General features: G+C 35.5%; 1 protein-coding gene and 1 pseudogene across 1 annotated transcript in view; one reads left to right on the top strand and one right to left on the bottom strand.

The window, feature by feature from the left end:
- The first annotated feature begins 3023 nt into the window (after window positions 1-3023).
- LOC103599420 lies at window positions 3024-4726 on the top strand (annotated as a pseudogene).
- A 5523-nt stretch (window positions 4727-10249) lies between these two features.
- Window positions 10250-26811, bottom strand: part of LOC103599419 (cytoplasmic dynein 2 heavy chain 1-like) — a gene marked incomplete at its 5' end in the record, with an annotated part of 226059 nt that continues 209497 nt past the window's right edge. The window contains 2 exons of the mRNA XM_008583524.1: window positions 10250-10652; window positions 20916-21032. Coding sequence (XP_008581746.1) covers window positions 10494-10652; window positions 20916-21032 — 276 coding nt within the window. The remainder of the gene's footprint in view (window positions 10653-20915; window positions 21033-26811) is intronic.

Genomic DNA, 26811 nt, shown 5'->3' with positions numbered 1-26811 from the left:
TTCCAAGTTGCTGAACATGTGGAGGTGCTGGGAGGGGTAGCAAGCCCAGAGAAGGACAAAAGCTCTGTGTCCATCCCCGCACACCTTGCCCTGTGCATCTCTTCATTTGGCTGTTCATCTGTATCCTTTATAATAACAGGTAAACTTTAAGTAAAATGTTTCCCTGAGTTCTGTGAGCCATCTTAGAAAATTACCAAACTCAAGGAGGGGGGTTGTGGGATCCGGATTTATAGCCCATGGGTCAGAAGCATAGGTCACAACCTGGGACTTGCTACTAGTATGTAAAGTAGGGGGTAATCTTGTGGGACTCAGCTCTTGACCTGTGTGATCTGATGCTATCTCTGGGTAGATAGTGTCAGAATTGAATTCAATTACAGGACAGTTGTCTAGCTCTTAATCCTGTTCGTGATGCCAACTGTAAAGCTAGGCGACCACACTAGTTGTCGCGGATCTTTTACCTGCTGGTAATCCTGCACTGACTGGGCCGATGGTTGAGCTAGAGCTGGGTCTGAAGCTCCCAGACCCCTCAAGCCCATTCGCAGACTGAGTCACAAACCCTTTGCACTCCAGGCTGGGTCACCAGACCCCTTCACACAGGTCTATGAGCTAGGTAACCTGCCACACAGTCCTTGGAAGCTGCAGGTCTAGAAAAAAACATGGCCGTGCAGGGCAGGCACCTGAGGCAGTAAAAACCAGCCAAAGCGCTGCAGCCTTGCAGGCGCACTTACTCCACCCACATATAAAATGTTACCGAACGACCCTGATTGGGCTCTGAAGTGAGGGGAGCCTCACCAAACTATTCCATTTTCCCAACAACACCTAGTTGGTGTCCACTGGAGAATTGCTGGTGTGTGGAGAGAACTCCACACACATCTGGCCACAGATGTGCGCAGTGTTGAGTGTGACAACAGAAAGGAAAACTGTTTTTTCCTACATAAATGGACTCTCGCATTCTTTCATTTTCTTAGGACCACATAATTGCTCCAGATATCTAAAGTGACATACAACTGAATTTTGGATTTGCACATTGCTGGCTTTATCTAACTTCAGGTTACTGTTTGGGCCATTATACTAATAAAAATCAAAACTTTAAATTAGTTGGGAAAAAACGTTGTACATTTTAATGANTCTTGACCTGTGTGATCTGATGCTATCTCTGGGTAGATAGTGTCAGAATTGAATTCAATTATAGGACAGTTGTCTAGCTCTTAATCCTGTTCGTGATGCCAACTGTAAAGCTAGGCGACCACACTAGTTGTCACGGATCTTTTACCCGCTGGTAATCCTGCACTGACTGGGCCGATGGTTGAGCTAGAGCCAGGTCTGAAGCTCCCAGACCCCTCAAGCCCATTCGCAGACTGAGTCACAAACCCTTTGCACTCCAGGCTGGGTCACCAGACCCCTTCACACAGGTCTATGAGCTAGGTAACCTGCCACACAGTCCTTGGAAGCTGCAGGTCTAGAAAAAAACATGGCCGTGCAGGGCAGGCACCTGAGGCAGTAAAAACCAGCCAAAGCGGTGCAGCCTTGCAGGAGCACTTACTCCACCCACATATACAATGTTACCGAATGACCCTGATCGGGCTCTGAAGTGAGGGGAGCCTCACCAAACTATTCCATTTTCCCAACAACACCTAGTTGGTGTCCACTGGAGAATTGCTTGGTGTGTGAAGAGAACCCCACACACATCTGGCCACAGATGTGCGCAGTGTTGAGTGTGACAACAGAAAGGAAAACTGTTTTTCCTACATAAATGGACTCTCGCATTCTTTCATTTTCTTAGGACCACATAATTGCTCCAGATATCTAAAGTGACATACAACTGAATTTTGGGTTTGCACATTGCTGGCTTTATCTAACTTCAGGTTACTGTTTGGGCCGTTATACTAATAAAAATCAAAACTTTAAATTAGTTGGGAAAAAACGTTGTACATTTTAATGACTTTGTGCTGGGAGAACATGAACCATAGAGAAAGGCTAAAAAATTCTATTGCATTTGAATTAAAAACTTTTATTCATCAAAAGTCAACATAAAAAAAACTGAAAGGAGAAGCCACAAACTGGGAATATGTATTTTAAAAAGCATATAGTAGACAATGCATTAATATATATTTACAAATGTATGTGAATATTTAATTCCAAACAATCAAAAAGAAAAAAACAATTCAATAGAAAAAAAGTGGGCAAAGGTAAAATTAACATTTCACAGATGAAAAGTCACAAACGGACAGCAAACATAAGAAAACCTTATTAAATTTATTTGTAATTAGGGAAATGCAAATTAAATGTAATGCCATTTTATGCCTACCAGATTTGCATAAATTTTAAGTATTGATGAGGATGCAAAATGACAAGAACTCATATACATTACTGGGGGACTGTAAATTGGTTCAACTACATCAATAATTGCAATAGCAAACTTACTGCAATTATTATTATAATATAGGGCTTACTAGTGCTAGGAACTCTTTTCAAGTTCTTTATATATGTTAACTCATTTAATCACTTGGAAAATAACTTGGTATTATCTCATTAGGTTGATGGTTTTTTTACTAGAGACTCAGTAATTCCAATACCAAGTGTATACCCTACATAAAGTACATCTTGTGAATGCATGTCAGGAGACTTACTAAGAATGTTTACAACAGCATAGTTTACAGTAGTAAAAAAACAGAACAATTAAAGTGTTCATATAAAACTGGATAAATAAATTGGTCAATTCATAGGTTCATACTGAAAAAAGAAGGGTCACAAAATTTGTACAGTAAGATATCATTTGCATAAAAATAAAAACTGTATAATCATGATGGGGACAGTCCAAGACTGGAAACAAATACCTGTCAAGTTAAGTAAAAGAAGCATGATTTAGGGATTCATTCATATTCAGAAAAACTATGAAGAAATCATCAGGGTTCTCCAGACAAACAGAACCAATAGGGAGCATATGCCACCAGTGCAATGCTTTCTTACTGGTGATGTGAAGCAGACTTTAGTAGGCTGGACCCCTCGGAGAGTGTCTGGCTATGTTGCTGTCCCTCTTGTACCAGGACAAGGAAGGCTGCATGGATGATGATGACGATGAGTGGCAGAATTTTGAGATCAGTGACTAGGATCTCCAGAATGAGTTCAACTTCAACCAGCAGCGCCACTGGGCAGACCAAGGAAGAGGCCTCCTATGGGGTGATAGAGCGTGACTCTGATGATGAGAGGCCNCATTAATATATATTTACAAATGTATGTGAATATTTAATTCCAAACAATCAAAAAGAAAAAACAATTCAATAGAAAAAAAGTGGGCAAAGGTAAAATTAACATTTCACAGATGAAAATCACAAACAGACAGCAAACATAAGAAAACCTTATTAAATTTATTTGTGATTAGGGAAATGCAAATTAAATGTAATGCCATTTTATGCCTACCAGATTTGCATAAATTTTAAGTATTGATGAGGATGCAAAATGACAAGAACTCATATACATTACTGGGGGACTGTAAATTGGTTCAACTACATCAATAATTGCAATAGCAAACTTACTGCAATTATTATTATAATATAGTGCTTACTAGTGCTAGGAACTCTTTCAAGTTCTTTATATATGTTAACTCATTTAATCACTTGGAAAATAACTTGGTATTATCTCATTAAGTTGATGGTTTTCTTACTAGAGACTCAGCAATTCCAATACCAAGTGTATACCCTACATAAAGTACATCTTGTGAATGCATGTCAGGAGACTTACTAAGAATGTTTACAACAGCATAGTTTATAGTAGTAAAAAAACAGAACAATTAAAGTGTTCATATAAAACTGGATAAATAAGTTGGTCAATTCATAGGTTCATACTGAAAAAAGAATGGTCACAAAATTTATACAGTAAGATATCATTTGCATAAAAATAAAAACTGTATAATCATGATGGGGACAGTCCAAGACTGGAAACAAATAACTGTCAAGTTAAGTAAAAGAAGCATGATTTAGGGATTCATTCATATTCAGAAAAACTATGAAGAAATCATCAGGGTTCTCCAGACAATCAGAACCAATAGGGAGTATATGCCACCAAAGCAATGCTTTCTCACTGGTGATGTGAAGCAGACTTTGGTAGGCTGGACCACTCGGAGAGTGTCTGGCTACGTTGCTGTCCCTCTTGTACCAGGACGAGGAAGGCTGCATGGATGATGATGATGATGAGTGGCAGAATTTTGAGATCAGTGACTAGGATCTCCAGAATGAGTTCAACTTCAACCAGCAGCGCCACTGGGCAGACCAAGGAAGAGGCCTCCTATGGGGTGATAGAGCGTGACTCTGATGATGAGAGGCCCAGCTTTGAAGGTAAATGGGTGGCAATTTTAAGCCCAGTCAGAAAGGTTTTGCAGGAGGAAAGACCCAAGCAGAAGCAAGAAGCAGCCCAAATATTCATACAAAACAGTAGAAGAGTTGAAGGCTAAGGGCAGGATTAGCAAGAAGTTCACTGCTCTCCAGAAGAAGCTTTCTCAGGTCAACACCCCAGATATAACAGGCCAGGAGCAAAAAAGGTCTACTACAGCCACAGCCAGATCACTCACAAGCACAACGTCCCTGACAATGGACTGCCTCTGCAGTCCCCACAGCTGCCACAGCCCAGCAAAGAGGCCAAGGTGCCCAGCTTTGCAGTGCCCAAGCTGGAGCACAACCTGCAGCTGCTCATCGACCTCATGGAGCAGGAGATCATCCAGAGTGACTGACAGCTGCAGTAGGAGTGGGACATGGTGGTCAATTTCTCCCATGAGCTGCAGAAGATGTCTGAGGTCCTGGACCATGAGGAGTGGGTCATTTCCATCCTCACCAAGGTCTTGGAGATGGTGGAGTGCAAGCTGCAGATGCAGCCCAAATACAGCAAACCCATCACCCTGGATGAGTGCATGCACCTCTTCAAAACCCTCCAGGACAAGTACCACAAGGACTACAGGGTGTCAGACAGTGTGGACCTCATAGTGGCCAACCAACATCTACCCTCTTATGAAGCAGTACTTCAAGGAGTGGGATCCCCTCAATGGCTGCATGTAGACACCAATTAGAGAGAGAGAGAGAGAAGGAGATTATGGGAATTGGCTCACACTATTATGGAGGCCAAGAAGTCTCAGAATATGCTATCTGTAAGCTGGAGAACCAGGAAAGCTGGTGGTAGAACTCATTCTGAGGCCAAAAACCAGGAGAAGGAAGGGGATGGACTAGATTAAATCTTGAAGTCCAAAGGCCCAAGAACCAAGGGAGCTTCTGTATTCAAGGGCAGGAGAAAAGGAATGTCACAGCTCCAGAAAAGAAAGAGAATTAATCCTTCCTCTGTTTTTTTGTTCTATCTGGGCCTTCAATGGATTGGATGATGACCACCCATAATAGTGAGGGTGGATCTTCTTTACCCAGTCTCCTTATTCAAATGCTAATCTCTTCTAGAAACACCCTCAAAGACACACCCAGAAATGATGTTTTGTCAGCTATCTGGGTACCCCTTAACCCAGTCAAGTTGACACATAAAAGTAACCATCATACCAAGGGAATTATACAAACCAAAATCAGGGTAATTGTTGCCTCTAGGTGGAGGGTGGGAAATGAGATACTGAAAATATATCAGGCAGGTTAAGTGATTTTAGTAAAGTTCTCTTTCTTAAGCTGCATGCTAGGAACAGGTGCTTATTCTATTATTCTTTATACTTTATTCTATATAGAGAGAGAGACACACACACACACTACATATATCTGTCTGAAATATTTCATGGTGTTCTTTACAAGTGAAAAAAAAAGACTTGATTTCATTATTCCTTTTATACAGTGTCTGAAAGCCCTCAAGAACCCTAGGGCAGTACTGTGCATGCAGAGATCACTCAGTGTTTGGAGTAAAGGAAGCTTTAGCTGATGGTTGTGAGAGCTAAGTTCACAATTCAAAGCATTTTCCCCTTTACTCTCTTCCCAAGGTTTATAGAGGTGACTCTTCAATGAAAATATCTAATGTAACAAGTATCTCGACTGGCACTGTCGATTCATTTTATCTTCTTGCCAGGAGCTCATCTGTAGCAAATATTTGTCAAGATGAAGAACTGATCACTCTGTGGTTCTGAAATATCCTCACTTATTCCTCTTAGCATACTCACTTCCAAGATGATACGTGCTAGAGAATTCAGCTTTGCTGACTTTGTTCTTTGTGCGGGTGGGGGTGTGGGCTAAAACAGTGAGAGCTTTCTTTCTTGCCACTTTGCCAATTTATTAGCTGAGCAAGACACTTAACCAATGTCTCGGTTTTCTCATCAGTAAAATGGATATTATAGTATGAGATGATAAATGTCTGTCTCTCTTTTTCTCTATCCCTTAGAGCAATGCCTAGCATATAGTTAACATCTTAGCATTTAAATTCACAAGCAGTCCCAAGATAATGATATAACAATAACTTAAATTTAAATTATACTAGTTTATGTAATATCATATAGCATTTTATTCGATCTTCATATCACACTTCAAAATGGGAATTATAATCCACATCTTATAGGTGAAGAAAACCAAGTTCAGAAGGATCAGATATCTTCGCAAAAGTGATGGGGCCAGATAAGACTGGCAGTCTGGTGGCCTAACTCCAAGTCCAGGGCTCTTGCCACCATGCAAGCGTTGACTCACCACCTTTCTCACTTAAGATACTGAACTTTGAAGCTGCATACATTTCTGATTGCAGCTATATGCCAAGGTAAAAATGCCATATTTGCTTTTTAATCTAAAATAATTTTATCAAATGCCTGTTATATACAAGTGCCAATGAACCCTTACTTGAGGTTATAAAAAGTTGAGTTAAATTCTTCAATAGCAACTCATACTACAGATTCATTAGAAAGCTTGCAAATAAAGAGACTCTGAAGGGAATTATCTTAAAATACGAAGAGCCAGCTTCTATACATTCTGTTTTTTAAGTTTACATTTTCTTTAATTTTTAAAAACGAGTGTTTTGTTTGGATTATGAAAGCAATACTTCTCATTACAACAGCTGAAAAATGTAAAAAGCATTTTGGGGAGGGAGGCAGATAAATGCTTGGCTTCCACATAAGAAGTGCAGTCCTAAAGGTGTATACAGTGTTCCTGGAAAGAGTTTTATTTACAATTTTCAGCTCCCCCAACCAAGTGGGACCTGCATCAGTCAGAGGTCACAGGTTTAAAGTGCCTACAACTTAGGGTTCCCAGTTCAGTCTGAATACTTGGGAGTAGTCCTTGTTTTTGGAGAGACTGTCTGTGGGCAGTCAGTCCTGTTTGTCCACACCACAAGCCAGCTGTCATTTATCCACCCCACCTAAGATTGCAAAATCTCTCTTGTATAAATGAAGTCCAGAGTTAAGTGGTCCAGGGGAGGGATCTGTATTCCATAAAGTCCCCAAAGACCCATGTCCAAGTTGGCAGTGTCCCTGTTCTAGGCAGCAGAATAGAGGAAGAGCTGAAGAAGAAAGAAAATGGTGTATGAACATGTCCTGTAAAGAAGGATCTAGGAAGCTACCATAGGATATTCGTGCTCACATTCTTCTGGTTAGAAGTGAGTCTCACATGGCCACACTTGAATGAAAGGGAGATGGAGGAATTGTAGATTTTATTCTGAGTATGCCATAGTCAAGTTAAACATTGTATTATTATGGTAATAGGGGAGAATAAATATTGGGAGACAAGTAGCAGTCTCTAACACAAAAGAGTTGTACTTTATATGTGGGAAGCAACTTTAAAACTACAAACCAGTTAGCAGCCGCAACACTGTTAAGGATACATCCATTACTAGCAGACCCAGCTGTAGTCACATAATTCCTATTTTAATGAAAATTTGTTTCAAATAGAAATGAAGCTAACTTCTAAAACACGTAGGTGTCATTGACTTTAACAAATAATTAAATTTTATATTTAGGCTATAATCTGATTCCATTATTTTTTTTATATGGTTTAAGTTGCTTTGCAATCTTCCCATAAAACTCAAACTTTGTTTTATTTTTAATCCTTACTTTGCTAACCAATAAGTAATCCACTTTTAAAAACGAGGAATTAAGACTATTTATCCATCGTGTTGCATATCAACACATTTTGCTCTCTCGTCTCTGCTTTTACCTCACTAGGGTTCTATTGCCTTACTCCCTTCTGAAATGGTGCTCGGGAACTGGAAAAAAGGGGAAGGATAAATTTAGGCCTAGCATAATCCAAATTTGTAATGGTTATAGCATAATATTTTGGTTTATGCTTGTTTTTCCTTTTTCTTCTGTAAAAAACAAACAAAACATTGATAGCTATTGCCTACATGTATGGAAAATTACCTTTATTACCTCTATTATTTAGCATACTGTAGGACAGTTTTATGTCTCCCTAGTCAGACTCTTCATTCATTCAACAAATATTTGTGACACCTACTGTGTGACAGGTACTGTTACAGGGAGGGAGTAAGGATAGAGCAGTGAACAGGACTATGAAGATAAGGACATATTTAATGAATCCTGAACCTTCAGTGCTTAGCACAGTGTCTGGAATATGACACTCAATAAATATGTATTCATTGAATAAAGATAAATAATAGTTGAACACAAAAGCGTGTCAGTTCCAATGTATCACCTCTTGACTTGAAATTTATTCTTTGGTATCTGCTCTGCAATAACGCACAGAATCCCTTTAAGGTTTTCCTTTTACAATCAATGATGAGTATGAGGTTAAACTTTCTCAGTAGAGCAAGTCGGAGGGACATTGCAGGAGGAAGAGGCTGCTTCAGCTAGTTGCAGCGACTGTTGCATTGGTCAGTGGTATCAGTGGGAGGACAGTAGACCTTTGTCCCTGCCACACACCCAGAATGTGATCCTTTGTTAATGGTGCAGCCCCAGCCAAGACTAGTGATCATTTTGCAGCTCACTCACCATAGAAACTGTGTGATCCAGGCCTCCTGCCTGCCTTGGAACTCCCACTCCCTTTGGATGCTCACAACCCACCCACACTGACTGTGGCTTGCTTTTGCCTTGGAGGGTTGTTTCCTGCTTTCCCTGCAGTCTGTGACAGCAGACAAGCTCTGGCCTAGGAAAATCAGTAAACTTCTCTTTCATCAGTGGACTGTATCTTCTTCAATGAAGTCTGAACTCCAAGCTTTGGGAAGTCTCTCTTCCACATTTGTTTTGCCTTAGATACTCCCATTAGCCCTCAGGTCAAATATTAGCAGAGTTTTCTTAAATCTTATAGTTACCCTTTTGTCATATCTTAATGAATTTCTACATTAAACTAAATCACAGTGTGGTATTTTGTCTCCCGACTGGACCTGGATGGATACAAATGGTAACGCATGAAAATTAGTGATGATTTCTGAATCCAACTCAGTTTGCTCATGAACTTTAAAATTAGAATATGAAATATATTTAAGCTTCCAGCCATTACAGAATCTGTTTCTCAGAAACAGATGGTATAAAGTTATATACATGGGAAATCATCATGTTTTACCATTTGATTATTCTTTTTATAAAATTCTTCTCCTGGCTTCTGTGCTATTATTTCTCATTTCTTTAGGATTATTTTGAGATGATATTACTCTGAATTAATATTCTTTTTAAAAATATTTTTTTCCTTTCATTTTTTCCTTTGTTTCTCCTCTGAGTATATAACTTCTTTTCAATGATATGATTCATTTGTTATAAACACCTATCAAAAACACAGGCCTCAGCTCTTAGAATTTGTTGAAAGGATATAGCAGGAAATAACTTTGTAGGTTACTGAAATGTTTATCATTCAACTGAACAGTATTTTTGGATCCTTTCATTTCAGGGAATCTTGCAGAGATTAAATAGCTCTTTAAAAAAATTAAAAATATAAAAAAAACAATGTTTAAGAACATATCCAGAATTTATGTTTCCACTATTGTCTCATCAGGATTCTTCATTTATTCATTACCTTAAAATATTAGTTATAATTATACAATATATATTTATGTAACATTATATATGTAATATATTGTATGTAATAATTATATTAATAAATCACACAAGATACAATGTATTATAACTATATTAATATATGTATAAATTATACATTATAACTTGAAAATATAATACATTCTCCAGTTAAAAGTTGTATATATATTAAAAACCATGAAAGACTGAGAAAAATTAATAATCTTATATTTTTATTAAATAATTATGATGTAAAAATGACAGCCAAAATATTTATTATTGTTTCCTTAAATACAATATTTTAAACCTCTTACCTAAAACAAATTTTTGAGCCATTGGAAAAGTGAACTTCCTCACAGAAATATTTAATGTTATCAAAGGAATACTCAATTTTGACATTAACTCCATTAAAAGGTGCACAGTGCTGTTATTACACATTATAATAGAAACTGAATGAGATCAACATAGAGTAACTGTATGATAATATTTTGAACTAACATTTCAAATGTAGACTGAGAATGTATTTAAAGCTTATATAATAAATGTTTCACTTTGCTAAGACGGACTTTGTTGTCATTCGAATCTACTGATTTTTCAGAAACAGAGCTGCTCCACACTGAATCCACTGGTCTTGGTTGCCCCCACATGGAACATCGATATTGGTTACCACACGATCCCTTTCAGCACTTGTGTAAATAGGCAAAGAGATGCACTCATCAGGGGAATATGGACCATATGCATCCTGTTTTAAAAAAAAAAAAAATTGTTTTAAAATACAGTCATATACTATTTTGAAGCAGATTATTAGATAACCAAAGAAACAAATACAAAACCCTCCAAATAATAAGTTTTATTTAACATTTTATTATTAAATGTTTTAAAAATAAGGACTAATATAATAAACCTCTATCATGCCGCTGCAACAATTATCAGCTCATAGCCAATCGTGTTTCATATATAATCTCCCCCAGCCCCAAATATTGGAGCATTTTGAACCAAATCCTGTAATTATAAACTTTCATCTATAAATATTTAAATATATATCCCTATAAATAAAATGTATAAATAAAAATATATACATTATATATAATATAAAAATATAGAACAATACAAAATAAAAACATAACCATAATGGTTTTATCAAACAGGAAAAAATAATTCCTTAATATTATCATATATCCATTATCTTATCCCATAATCTTAAAAAATTTGTTAAAATTATAATTCAAATAAAACCCACACTTTGCAGTTTGACATGTCTCTTAAGTCTCCTAAATCTATAGGTTTTTTCCTTTTTTCCTAGCAATTTATTTGTTGAAGAAACTATACAAAAAGTCTCTCACATTCTGATTTTTGTTGGTTACGTTCCCAAGGTATGATGGTCCTCTGTTCCTTGCAAAGTTCATAGAAAGATTCATATTATCTTTTAATTGCATTTTTCCATGAACTTTTTGAAGTACCCTCATATCCTGTAAACTGAGTCTAGAGGTGAGCTCAGATTCAATTTTGGGCAAAAATACTACATAGGTGGTACTATATATTTCAATCGTGAGGCATACAATGTCTGGTTGTCTTTTTGGATATTAGAGGCCATTGATGATCATTATTTCATTCAAGATTACAAAACAGTAATCTAATTCTACTATTTCTTCTCCATTTCCAAACAGGAATATAAAAACTTCCACTTATCAATTTTTTTTATTACAAGGTACAGTTCATATAGGAAAGGCTGGATAAATACTATCCAATTTTCCTTTTTGTGTTTTCAAAATAATGAATTTGTTTCCTAGTACACACTAAAGGTGATCAATGACCACCTTCTCTTTGTTAAACAGCATTATGAACTGGTAGACTTAAACATATTTGATGTGCTTCAATGCAATGTGGTTATTATCTTGATGTTCAAATTGTCACTCTTTGCTCAGTGGGAACTCTTTAAGTTGGCTCCTGGGTTTTGATATGTCCCTAGTCATCATTTTCAACAGCTTCCTTGTTTTTCCAGTATGTCAACATGTTACAAGCTTATTATATTTCCTGTCCCCAAAATCAAAATACTCATTACTCCGATGATCCCCAATTTCTTTCAAGAGAAACGGTATGAGAGACCATAATTTGGGTGCTATGATTCTAGGATTTTTCAGTCACTGGAGCTTACAAATACGTATTTTTAAAAGAAAAACAACTTTAGTTCATAATGATACTTCTAATTCAAATTTAGGATTAGTGTTTTACTGAACTTATACAATTTTATTCAACTAATAAATTATTACTGCCTATTTTTTAGAGTTGAAATGGAACTTGAGATAAGCCACTCTAGAATACTATAAGTGATGATTCAGAAACCCATAGAGAATTTACCCATGGTAACCTAGTTAGGAAGTGGTAAAGCTGGAAAAACGGTTTGGTATATGAATATTACCTTCAATACACTCTGTTATTTTGTTACTTTTCAAAATAGAAGAAAAAGCATTTATAGAAAGATATGGCTTTCAGGCTCTGAAGTACTTAGGCACCTGACCCTAAGTAGTGAACTCACCAAGCATCACTTTCCCTATTATAAAAGGACAAATGACACTTGTCCACCTCACAGGATGTCAAAAGAATCAGATGATATATTAAAGATCTCAAATAAATATTATTTATCCACATATATCTAATTCTTTGGCCTGCCTTTTCCTTACTCCCTACTAATTCTCAAATAAACTAGAAAAACAACCCTAGCTTTTTAGCACCTACTACACGAGCTATGGTGCTATTACAAAGAGATATAAAATATTTTCCCCTTCAGGAAAAATTAAGACAAATATTCTACTTTTAAGTCTAAGTGAGCATTATATGAAATTTCAATTTTCCAATCCTCCTCTCTCTCTCTCTCTCTCTCTCTCTCTCTCTCTCTCTCTCTCTCTCATGCACACACCCAGGAAAATACTGTTCTGACTCTTCTGGTCCTTGATATAAATCTGTTAAGATCCTTTGAAAAATCATTCATCCCTGACATTCCTAAATCTTAACCTGATTTACATATAACAAAATTCATTCTTTATGTAGAACCATTCCCCGAATAGATAAAAAACACCATCCATCCTCAATCTTTCTAATTATTTCTGTTTACACTGATGATGCTATCAGTTATTCAGACATTCATTTAACATTTTATATGCTAGCGCTGTGCCTAGAATTGCAAAGGCTAAGCATTTCAGCATATACGCAAATAGAGAAAATAATAATTTTCTTTGAGTCTTAAAATTTAGATTAGAAAACAAAATATGCACACATCAAATACCTAGAATATAGTATTTGGAAAATTGAGTACTTTAGAAAATCAAAATAAAGGAAATACTACTCTGGGATATGTTAACCTAACAAGGATTCATGAAGAGAATAAATCCTGAGCTAGGTCTCTGAAAACAATGTAGGATTTTGAGTGAAGAGAATTTTCAATCATTATCGATCACTGACTAATCTCTTCTCTTCTCCAATTCTACTTAAATGGCAAAGCTTTAGGATTCAGAAACTATCGTAATTGTCAAAACTCCTTGGCCAATTATAAAGGTAATAACCTAGTGCAGGCTTTTTCGGGTGTTGCCTCTAAATTCTTTAGCAAAGAGCAGAAAAACATTACATATTTGTTGGACTAAAGTGATCTGAATCTATGAATGCCAGATTCCAGAAAAGGTCTTAAATTATCTTTTTCTGCCACCTGATATTTGCTTTGCTTCTCATTATTTGGGTGTTGCCTCTAAATTCTTTAGCAAAGAGCAGAAAAACATTACATATTTGTTGGACTGAAGTGATCTGAATCTATGAATGCCAGATCCCAGAAAAGGTCTTAAATTATCTTTTTCTGCCACCTGATATTTGCTTTGCTTCTCATTATTTCTATGATCAATAATGAAATAGAAATATCATATTGAAAAGTTTTACAATGCTATTCCTTTCTAGTCAGGAGGTTTTCTGTATATCTCTTCATTTTAATGCTAAGAAAATTTCCTTTTACATTAGGAACTTAACAATACAAAATTCTTTGCATATTCACCATAAATTTACTAGTTTTTGTATATATTCCCAAATCCTTCCAAACCTGCTTTTAGTTGAAGACTTTCTTCTAAAGTGAGGGTACAAATCTTCCCTCTCAAACCTACAATATTTTATTTATTCATGCATTTATTTTCTGGCAGCTGGCCAATATGGAGATCAGAACCCTTGACCCTGGTGTTACAAGGCTGTGCTCTAACCAACTGAGCCAAGCAGCCAGCCCCTACAATGTTTTAAAGCAAAAAACCAAAGTAACTTCTTGATATTTTGCTAGTCACTTCCCACAATCTCTTAAGTGATACATGTTATTACTTCTGTAAAAAAGTTAAATGTACTTGCTCTTAAGTCACTAATAAATAAATGGTCCAAGTAGAAGCAGAGCTAAGTATTTTTGGCATTCTCACTATACTATGAACACAATACCCGGTGCATATAAAAGTTCCATGAACATTGTTTAACTGAATTAAATTCTTATGACCCAATTCCCTCTTTCATATGTTTATCTTGAGGCAAAGTGTAAGACCCTGCCAGGCTGAAATATCTGAATGAATCTAAAATTTTATTAATAACTATTAACAAATACACTGTGTTCAATTAATGCAAAAAAGGAAATATATTAGGAAGACTTCAAATAATTCACATTAAATTACATGAAAACAAAGTTTTATGTAATTAAAATTTAATAGTTAAAAATCTATATATTGTGATTACTTTGAAGTGGTTTATGTGTTTATATACTATACGTTTATTAAAATACAAACTGGTCTAGTTAGCTTAGTTCAATAATGAGACTGAAACTTGAAATTTTATACTCACTTGGACCAATTAACTTTTCATAAATAAAAATTGGTTTATATGGACAAGAATCTTGCATAATTTTTCCATTTGCCTAAAGTGTCCAAGAAAAGCCTAAATGTCTCACAAAAAATTAACTTTCCATGCCCTTTGTTAAGTGACTTAAAAGTACAAATGTTCTACAAATAGCAAGCAATATGCTAATATTTGAAAGATGATAATGCATTTTACAAAGGCAAGATGGTGATATTACATTATCACTTAGCCAACAAACCAAAGAAAGCAACGAAATAACAAAAAATAAAACAAAATTACTAGGTTAATTATGTTAACTATTTGGCTAATGCAACCCAATTTCATTATAATAAAACATATATAAAGGCAAAACAAAATATATTTCTCATTAGTTTATGCATAGTCCAACTAATTCTAACACATTTTCTGAATGCTTATGAATCAACTCAACAAACAGTTCTTTTTTAGAAGAGGAGATGACAGAAAATCAGAGCTTAATGAATGTATACATGACATAATTTAGCAGTGCAACTCTGGAGAAATAAGTATCTCAAAACAGAAAACAAAACAACTTGCCACCAATGAATATTTTGAAAGACTTTGTCAAGAATGTCTAGCTACTTTATAAGATGTATTTTGGAAAAGAGAAACTTCCCTCGAATTTCTCAATAACATGAGGCTAATAACATTACTTTCACAGTAGGTCCCTGAAGAGAAAACTATCACACTGAAAAGACAGTAGTTAAATATTTGTTATTTTTAAGCCAGAACACATACAAGGCAGAGCTTTTTGAACTTATCTTCTAATATGTCTGTCTAACATGACAACAATATTTTAATATCTATAAACAGTAACACAAAGTAATGACTTTTTCTGAGTGGCTTGTGGAATCATTTTAAGGTCATATTTGCTCTTAGGATGAAATTGCTCCTGAAGTTGAATTGTCAATTGTGATGCCTGTTGGAAGGTCAGAACTATTATGTTACTGTAGAGCTGATAGACCCTAACTAGCATTCTTTACTGAAAAGATAGAACAAAGGTACACTGACTTCCTGTGGAATGCCAGAATGGGGCATCACCTGATACCAGTCTACATCATAAAGCTGTGTTTCCCAAATCCTATTACATGGAATACTAGATCCTGAAGGAGTGTGGGGTGTAGGTGCATGAGAAGGCTGTGTGATAGGTGATCTTTGGGACTTATCAGAGCTTTTAATACAAGAATTTCTAAGGGGAAAAATACTGTGTTTATTAAATTTGTTTATTGAACAATTTTCTTTTATAGAGAAATACTATGGAATAGTGTATAGAAACATGTTGGGAAATGCTTTGGAAAAAAGCTAATGCTTCTTTGGGTAAAAATCCCATAGGGTAACCTTAATTTGGACCTATATTAATTTAAACAACAGCACTGAGCCAGAACTGGAACAACTGTTAAGAATCTGCATCAAGAAGGAATGAATGTGTAAGTGAACAGTGTGAATGTCGGTTATACTTGTATCATCTTAGTACACATAGACAATGGTAAATAGAAACACTGGAAAAATATTTCACCAGCATTTTACTTACTTTCAATTTTCCTTCAGAATTTGTAATTCCAATTTTGTTAATTCACAAGGTACATTGCATTTAAAATAAAAGCAATCATGGAGCTTCCTCCTCCTGCCCCAAAAGAAGTCTTAAAATTTATTGCTGATATCCTTTTCTAAGTATCGCCACATATTAAAACAATGTCAAAAGTTTTTATCAATATTTTGTAAACTAAAATGTTCTTCTTTGAAAAATGGAGGCACTATCTACCTTGAAACAACGTTGTTTAAATGACTGGGTTAGTGGGCAAGTTTCTGCTGGAATAAAGCCATTCCTGGTAGGGAGGGGGTTATTGGGTGTCAGATAATACTGTGGAAATAATTTGTGCCAACACTTTTTAGCCTAAGAAAGTTTAGTCACCAAAGTTATGAACTGTATTATTTCATCCAAGATTATTAAAGAATTCTCAACTTTCTGAAACAAAGCAGCTGTAGGACTCAATGGCAGAAGTAACTTTTTCTGGATTATATAAAGTTGATGCTTCCTTTGTTTTTACATGCTCATTCCTTCTCTCCTAGTAAAAAATGTTTATTAAAAACAGCCAAAGTTGCCCTGAAAAAACCACTTTCTTGAAGAAAATAATATTTAATCTAAGCGGAAGCTGGAGGGTTTAATAGTTTATACAGGGTTGGCAAACGTTTTTCATAAAGGGCCAGATAGTAAACAGTTTAAGATTTGTGGGCCAGATAGGTCTGTGATACAACTACTCAGTTTTGCCATTGTAGTCTGAAAACAGCCATACACAATATCTACACAAATGAACATGGCTGTTTTCCCCCCAAAATTTATTTATGGACACTAAAATATGAATTTCATATAATTTTCACATCATGAAATATTATTTTGATTTTTATCAACTTTTAAAAAATGTAAAAACCATTCATAGCTCATGGCTATACAAAAACAAGAAGTATGCTGGATTTGGCCTATTAGCCACAGTTTTCCAAACCCTAGTTTATACTGTTAGTGAGGCTCAGTATTAAGCTTAAGGTCTAGGAGAGACCCCTTGATTTGAATCTTAACTGCCTACCTGTTAACTATATGACTTTGGGTAAGTTACATAATCTTTTAAGCCTCAGTTTTCTTAGTTTAAAATAAAGATAGTAATCCTTATTTCAAAAATTTTTGCAAGTCTTAAATACCTTGTATTTTAAACACTTTGCACAGTGCTTGTAATCAGTACAAGTAAATGCTGATTATTATTGTTTAAACACTAATGCTACCATTGTGGGATCCATACCAAGCAACTTAACCCACTTGATTCTCAGTTTCTTCATCAGCAAAGCAGAGAGAACCTGCTCTACCAAACACATAGGATTGCTATGAAAGTATAATTGTATTTCACCCTGTGCCAATCTATTATTCACCCTCTCACCACTAGACTGATTTTCTAAAACTACAAATCTGATCTTACCCCTCTTGTTCTAAATTCTTAATGGTTTTCAACTGAGTATAACGTGGTCTAGACTCCTTGGCATGGCTCCTCAGCTTTATCATACTTGGTCTTTCCTTCCTCTCTGACCACACCCCCTACCACTCTTCTAGATGTACTATACTCGCACTTCCCAGAAATACTCGTTATACTGAGTATAACGTGGTCTAGACTCCTTGGCATGGCTCCTCAGCTTTATCATACTTGGTCTTCAACTGAGTATAACGTGGTCTAGACTCCTTGGCATGGCTCCTCAGCTTTATCATACTTGGTCTTTCCTTCCTCTCTGACCACACCCCCTACCACTCTTCTAGATGTACTATACTCGCACTTCCCAGAATAACCTAAGATCTTTCATACCTGCATGCATTCACATATGCTGTCCCTTCTATCTGGAATGCCTTGTCCCCTACCTCTTTTGAATTTGTCCTTGAACTCTTATTACTCATACCTCAAGTCACGGTTCAAGAGAAGCTGCCATCTCTCTCTGTGAGGTCATCTGACTTTCCCTCATCTGCTCACATAATGGAAGTTAAGGCCTCCTTCATCTGCCAGAGCACTTTATATTAACCTCTATAACTGCACTTATAATTCTGAACTGTAATGGTTTATTTACTTATTTGCTCCCCCAGTCAACAGAAGACTCTTTGATGAGAGAAATTTGTTTCTCTTTGTAATTGCAGTGTTCAGCATAATATCTACTATATAAAAAACAAGTATTTAATGATAAGTGAAAACACTAGTAAACTATAAAGCACTACATGAAATAAGATAATTATTATCACACCACTATAAAAACATTTAAAAATATTAATATAATATTACTATTATTATAAACAGGATAAAATAGATTTGCCATGCATGAGTCACTGTGCCAGGTAATTTACACACATAGAGACTTATTTAATCCTCAACATGGTCCTAGACAAACATCATTATCTCCATTTTCAAATGAGGAAACTGGCTCAGTGAGGTTGGGTACCCTGCCTAAATTACTCAGATCATAAGTTTGGGAGGTGGAACTGGAAATGGAATTCAGGTCTGTTGTACTCCAAAATTTTGTTTTCTGAAACACTTAGCAATATGTCTCATTGTATTTTTTTCTTTCTTAGAGGATATGGGAGAGACAGTTTAAAAGCAGTAGAACTGTATGGAAAGATGAGGCCCACTGTAAAGGAAGGAGGGAAAAAAGGAAGTAGGAAAGTGGCAATAAGCCCTTCCTTTGCATGCCATGAAAAAGCACAAAAGCCTAAAGGGAAATCCTTATATAAAAACAGTAAAAAATTTGTATTACCTTTTAGCTACTTATTTTATAGGCTAAATACACAATTCACCTTACCCTTGTTTACATGAGCTATTTTTCAAATTGAATTATTTTTAGCTTTTTTTAAAAAAAAATTTATCCTTATTTTTTATTTTTGTTTGGGCAGCTGGCCTTAACAGGGTATCTGAACCCTTGACCTTTATGTTTTCAGCACTGCTCTCTAACCAAGTGAGCTAACTGGCCAGTCCTATTTTTAGCTTTTTCTTCAATTCTGATTTTTTAAAGTATGATAAATAAAATTGGCTAGAAATGATACATGAAGTAAAAAACTCCAAAGGTATCAATTCCTAGTCTTGTAAAGTCACATTGCTTTTCATATAACCTCCTAACAAACTGTCTTTGCTCATAACAGCATTGCATCCCTAATTTGTACTCAGTTTGTGGTTAATTATGTAGGTATTGCTCCAGGCCATTTTCTCCTACATTTATTCCTAGTCATTTTCTCTCCATGCTCTTATTGTTATTGCTGAGGTTTCTCCTTAAGTGAACCAGTTTATACTTGTCCTATGCTTCCCCCTTCTCCCATCAAGGTCATTATATGTATTTTAATTTTATTTGCCAGAGAATTAGCACTTCACATAATTTGGATTCATTAGTATTTATTTCTGTCATCATACAACTTTATAGTTATAACCCTTGGCAAATACCAACCTTAACTTTTGTATGTAACTTTTAATTTGGTTCACACATCTAAGGTCAAAATATGTGTAATCCATAATTTACAAACTTTTTGTAGAAATTCCTTATATGAATTAATAGCAATATTGAAATAAAATAAAGTTTCTTTGACTTCTCTTTTCATTTGTCAGTTATTCTAATATTGGAGAAAATTAAGCTGATATGGGGAAAAACTGGGGGCTTCACAGCTCTTTTAGGTCAGAGGTTACTCTTATAGCTCTCTAAGCAATGACTGCTAATTATTGCTACAGCTTTAGTTAGTTTTGTTAAAAAATAAATACTCTGTTGCTTTTGATTTTCATTCTGGGAAGAGAATTACAATAACTACAAAATTCAATGCACTGTTTTCCAATTTAAAAAATTCATTTTTCTTGTAGTGAGCAATGTATGAAGTAGTTTTGTTGCACATTAGATATAGGATCAAAAATTCAAAGTTTATTCACATATATTCATATTTGCATTCTTAAATATCATTGTTAAGAAACATTATGTGCTTCATCTATGACTACATCCTATCTTAAAGTCATATATGCCCCAAGATTTACTGTTGAAAGTTCTTTCAATAATTGCAGGTTTTAAAAGGGGAGAGAGTTAACCAAATAAGTCTTTGTCAAGATTTTCTTCATCTGCCTATCAGCAGCATGACACGATGTGATATAAAGCCAGACATGTATTAACACCCTGGTTCTGTCACTGTCTGTGTACCTGTGGGAAGTCATCTAACAACCTCCGTGGGCACACATTTCCTCATTTGATAATGGGAATAATAATATCAGACTTGCACAGCTTCTCTGAGGAGTATTTGAGGTAAAGTATATAAAGCACCTAGAACATTGCTGAAAATAAGAGGAACATAATACATGGTAGTTCTTATTATCATTATAGGCTTTTTTCTTACTAGGCTATAAATTCTTTAGAAATTAAAACTGTTATTTCTTCCACAGCAAAGTGAAGGTTTTAAATGTCCTGTACATCTTAAATTATAAAGGATAAATATTTTGACTACAAAGTTGTCAAATGCATGTGATAATAGAAAGCAAACAAAAATACATAGGCCAAGCATATCATATTGAAAAGATAAACTCTAAGAGTGAATTGATGAAATTAAAACTTGTGCCTGTTAAAAATGTATTACCTGTGGAATCCAGCCCATAAAACAAGGGAGAACTGATGACACACTAGGAGAATCATGCTGATTTTCAGAAAGTCTATTTCCATCAAAACTGCATCCTTCCAAGAATAAGCCACTAATCTGCCATAGAAAAACATAAATAATTAAAATATGTATTACGTCTTAAGAACAAAGGCAACACTTTCTATTGTGGCTATGTACTCCGAATACTATGAAAACAAAGATTATGGTTTTAGAGAACAAAGAAGGTAAGACCTGGGCCAGTATTTACTGTAAACTTCCTTTAGAATGAATCGTCTTAAGAACAAAGGCAACACTTTCTATTGTGGCTATGTACTCCGAATACTATGAAAACAAAGATTATGGTATTAGAGAACAAAGAAGGTAAGACCTGGGCCAGTATTTACTGTAAACTTCCTTTAGAATGAATTCTCATTTTTAGCAAATGTTTTAGAAAAAAATACTTGCAAATGTCATCACTTATGTAACTGCAGGTGCCTTGGCATTAGATAAATAGAAATGTACCAGCAAAGTCAAAAAGTTATTACTTCTCTAGGAAAAGGGGAAGAAAAGCATAATTAGAGAGCAAATGTGTTCCCTGCTTGGAACTCTGACATCATCTTTCAAAGAACAGAACGAAGTTCAGAAAGCTTAATGAAAAAAATTCTGACACGGCAGGGCAGAGCTGAAGAAAGAACAAAAAAAGAGAGGAGAAAGAGTTAATGTCTTTCTCGAATGTAAACTCAGTGTAAATTTAAGAAATTCTGAAGATAAAATATAGTCCTTTTGGTAATACTAGCTTCATATTTCTTCTTTGCACATGTTCATTTTTTAGTTTCTGCTGTGTTAATCTATCCCATCTAAAGGCAACAAACGTAGAGTCAGTATTTTGCATTCATAGCTCTTCCAACATTTTGCTTCAGAGCCACGCCTATATTCTCTTAATTTGAACTTGGTACAAAATAGAAACAATCTCATAAATATTATATAGTACTTTCAAGTTTTAACATACTAAATGAAAGAATAATTGAATTTAGAGTCAAGGGAACATTTGCAGTTGAAAGAATTAAGATCATATTCAGCTATATTATAGTTAGGGAATGGTTTAGGTACTAGGAGGAACTAAAAGATAGTTTTGAATAATCATTTCATACCTAACTTTACAGTAAGATTCCTGTTGCATGGAAAAGATAAGCAACTTTACTATTAGTGAAAGAGTTGGATAAAGTTCAATATTCTTTGTATTATACCACCAATGTGATACATGTCACTTTAAGAGTTCCTGAAATATTTTGGCCTTGAAAAAAAATGCAGAGTCTGTATGTAAAATTTAGAGTCTTGCTAATTTCAGTGATAGAAACTCTCCAGGCAAGATAATTATTCTAAGGCCTACTCTAGAAATTTCATCAAGTTTTGAGCTTAATTAGTCTGCACAGAAATATACAAAAGTAGCCCCCACTTACAGTGCCACACTTTGAACTATGTCACATAGACATACTGAGATACAAGCTCATCATTTTCCTCTTCTAACCCAGCCCAGGGATGTGGGGGGAGGGGGTAATGGAGACGGGGGAAACTATTCTCTAGGGCCTTATTTCAATAATTGACACTATTTACCATGTAGTTGTCTAACAGACACCAAGAAGACATTTTTGACTCCTCTCGAACTTCCCACATGCTTTCAATTATCATGTCCTGCCACTTCCAATAAACATCTTCTGAATCTGTCCTCTATCCACATCCTCTATCACTACCATAGTCTGGACACTAAAGCTCTGGTTCCAACTACCAAATGGCTTCCTAACAGATTTCCTTGACTCTGATCCTCGGTATCTTCAATCTGCTCTTTACATTGCAGTCAAAGCATTCTTTCAAAAGTAAATCTGATCATGTCATTGTCTTGCTTTTTACAACCCTTCTGTAGCTTCCCACTGTCCTTAAGGTTAATCTCCAAACATGACTTAAAACCCTTTGTGAACTGGCCACTGCCCACCTCTCTAGTGTCAGTTTTCCTTTTCTACTCTATGGAGTACTCTAACCTCACTTGGTTTCAGTTCAGGCCTCGAATGCACATGTTCTCTCATCTCTAGACCTCTGTACATATTCCTTCTGCTTTGAATCCTTATTTCTTACCACCATTTCTTGGCTAGCCCTTGCTTATTCTGCAAATCTCACCTTAAACCTTACTTCCCTGGAGATTACAAAAACTGGAGTTTTTGTGTGGACATGTTTTTATTTCTCTTGAGTATATGTCTCGGAGTGAAACTGCTGGATATTATGGTAGCTCTATGTTTATCTTTTTAAGGAATTGCCAGACTGTTTTCCAAAGTGGCGGCACCATTTTACATTCTCACCAGAAGTATATGAGGGTTTCGATTTTGCCATATTCTTGCTAGCACTTATTATTATCTGTCTTTGAATATAGCCATCCTAGTGGGTGGGCAGTGGTATCCTACTGTGGTTTTGATTTGCATTTCCCTGATAACTAATGATGTTGAGCACTTTTTTATGCTTGCTGGCAATTTTTATATCTGCTTTGGAGAAATGTCTATTCAGATGCTTTGCACATTTTGAAATTGAGTTCCTTTTTATTATTGAGTTGTAAGAGGTTATTACAGGTTCTAGGTAGAAATCCCTCAACAGATATATGATTTGTAAATATTTTCTCCCATTCTGTGGTCAAAATACAGTATTTAAAAACAAGTTTAAAGATATTACACCTCCTGAAAAATATAAAATATAATTTCTGGGCTTATATATCACATAGGGAAAACAAGATTGAAAAGAGACCCAAAACTTAATTATTATAACTGTTGGTTTTAAATTNAGGGAAAACAAGATTGAAAAGAGACCCAAAACTTAATTATTATAACTGTTGGTTTTAAATTTGCAAGATGGGAAAGGTTTCTGAAGAATGTTGTCATAGCAAAGACTGCTCTTGATTTTGTTTGTCAAGAATCCATTCTCACTTCTAGTGACAGCTTCTTGACTCCTTTTTTGAACTCACTCCTCTTCCACTGGTGTAGCATTGATAGGACTCTCAGCCAAAGTAACCTCTTCCTAGTAAATGGGCGTAGGGGATGTGATCCAAGGCAGGCCAATCATTTCCTCTCTTGGAATTTGAGTCTTGTGTGGAAGGACAGAAGAGCTGAATGCAGCTGACTCATTCGAGTGGTGTCCTCTGAGGAGACTGCTCTTTAGTCTTTGCCATTAGAGAAAACTTAAATTCCCAGAGCTGCTCTTGTTCTTATCCTTTTTGAAACTTGCTTCGTTAGCTTTTCCTTTGGTTTTTGAGTCACCCCAGATCTTTTCACTACAATAAATCCTCTTTCTTAGATTATCTATAGTTTCTTTTAACTGCAACCCAATGATACTTTGTTCTTATCCTTTTTGAAACTTGCTTCGTTAGCTTTTCCTTTGGTTTTTGAGTCACCCCAAATCTTTTCACTACAATAAATCCTCTTTCTTAGATTATCTATAGTTTCTTTTAACTGCAACCCAATGATACTTTTTTTTTTTTTCCAAATCCCCATCCACCTCAGTACCATCTCTCATCAAACCAACCACTTGAGTATCATGTACAGAAAAACGAAAGCAAGCTCAGTTACTCTTTGGTCCTAAGATGTTTTGGTATGAGTCTGAACATGGCAGGGTTGTATTTTTTATCATGCACCTATTTAATTTCTACATACAAATATTTTTATTTGAGTCTAGGTCCAGAGAATTCAAAGTATGGCTCCACTGTTAAAAGCATAGGCTTTAGAATCAGGCTTCCCAAATTTCCTCAGTTTTCTCATCTATAAGATGGAAGAAAAATATTATTTAGCTTAACTGATTATTGTGGAGATTAAATGATTATTAGGGATTGGAATGGTATCAATACATTACACTCTTGTTCCAACTGGAGTTCTGCATCAGAGGAAGGAATAAAAGCAGATAGACGCAAGTGATTACCTTTATTGCTGAGAAAGACAGCTTGGAGGACATAACAGTTATCTAGACAAATGGACTTCCTATTATTAAATGCAAGAATTAGGCATGCCTAATCTCTACTTACAATAGTGCTAAATTAAGGAGAAATATGCCCTAGGGGCAGAGACTGCTCTGAAGGAGCACAGCAGAATGTCTACACTCAGAACAAAAGCACAAGGAAGGGGCAGTGTTAGGTAGGTACTGGGTTCTTTACCAAAACTCATAGCCAGATGAAGGGACTCCTCTGGGAAGGGAGGAGTGAGGGAGAAGGTAGAGAGAATCTAGGAGTATCAACACCAGTAAATATTCCTCCACATATGAGAAAACAAAGAGTGAGAAATAAGAATTCCTCTGTCATAGTTTTTTAGATACTTGGAAAATTGCTTCTTACATAGTAAGAAGTTAAGTTTTAGCTATTATTTATTTAACCTAATCTAATAATTTTTAGACATTTAAAATTATTTTAAATAGACTGTATCCATTTAAGTGGAAAAAATAAAGGTATGAGTTGAAACTATTTGGATAATTCCAATCAAAAAAATTTTATCTATAATATTTAATTTTGTAAAATATTTTCCCAATTTATCCCAGATAACTGAGTCTACTCTATCACTTCATTTATACATCAGTTAGGAAATGTGTTAGAGCACGCTTTCTAATTTTATCAATGTTGCACTTTCACTGTTTATTCATCCCCATTAAATAATAAACCTTATTCAAGTGCTATTTATACTTATGTATATACTTATGGGGCATACTTCATACTTTCTGCTAAACATTGAAGTCTGTTTTGGCCATTAGTGTCTTATTGTGCATGACACATTCTTTGGATGCACAGAATTATTGAGACCACAGCTAATTTGTTTACATTGTATTAAAAGAATCAATATTGAGGCTATCCCTTGATATCTGTGCAAATATTTTATTTGAGTAGAATATAAATAATTATTAAGTGAAAGGCATCTAAATGTGCATCTCCTGTTATTTTTGTTTTGCTTGTAAATGCATAACTTTCAATTTAGCAGAACAGAATCAGACTAAAATCATTAAACCAAAAAAATCTGCACTTAAATAATGTTATTCACATTTGAACCTTCGATGAAAGCATCTGAAAACAGAAGGGCAATTACAAAAGTATGAGAAGTTAAAGACACACGCATTTGGTTTTTGTTTATAATTTCAAAACCACTTATTCAAGGATAATGTGGCTCAGGCCAACCACAATTGCATATTTCACATAACTACCCACCATGGTCCCAATCTATTTTGGGAGGGCTGTTTACAAATATAAGATCTTATTCCACTCTTAGCTTCTCACTTCAATAGGGGTTAGCAACAGTGACAGTAGTGACTTCTCTAGAAATAGAACTAAAGCCATTAATTTATTTTATAGATGATGCAGAATTTCTTGAATGCTTCTGATCTTAACTTGAATTTCACTTGGATTTGACAGTGAGTTTTATGTGAAAGTTATTTTGATGTTATTATATGGCTTTACTTGCCTGAACTCTCCTTTTATTTTTTTTTATTTTTTTATTTTTGTTTTTCCCCTTTTTGTCTTTTTTTTACTGACCGGTATAGAGAGACAGGCAAGAACAGCCCTGACAGTGAGTTTTGATTTTGCATTGACTACTCACCCAAATGACTTTGAATGAATCCAACCAGCTGTTATAAATAACACCCCAGTTACCTTAAACGGGCACGTTCAGTTTATTTTCTTTCTTTTTTTTTTCCTTTTTGTCTCTTTTCGTGACCGGCAACGGGATCGCAACCCCCGGTGTTGCGCCCACACTGCACTCAGCCAGTGAGCGGGAACCGGTCTCCACATGGGATCCGAACCCTCGGTGGGAGCTCCGCCACGCTCCCAAGCGGCACACTCTCCAGTGCGCCACCGGGCCGGCCCCTGAAATCTCCTTTTAAAAATTAT

The sequence above is a fragment of the Galeopterus variegatus genome, unplaced genomic scaffold (genome assembly GCF_000696425.1).
Source record: "Galeopterus variegatus unplaced genomic scaffold, G_variegatus-3.0.2 Scaffold2954, whole genome shotgun sequence".
Lineage (NCBI taxonomy): Eukaryota > Metazoa > Chordata > Mammalia > Dermoptera > Cynocephalidae > Galeopterus > Galeopterus variegatus.
The sequence above is the reverse complement of the archived record's forward strand: the minus strand, read 5'-3'. Positions and strand labels throughout refer to the sequence as shown.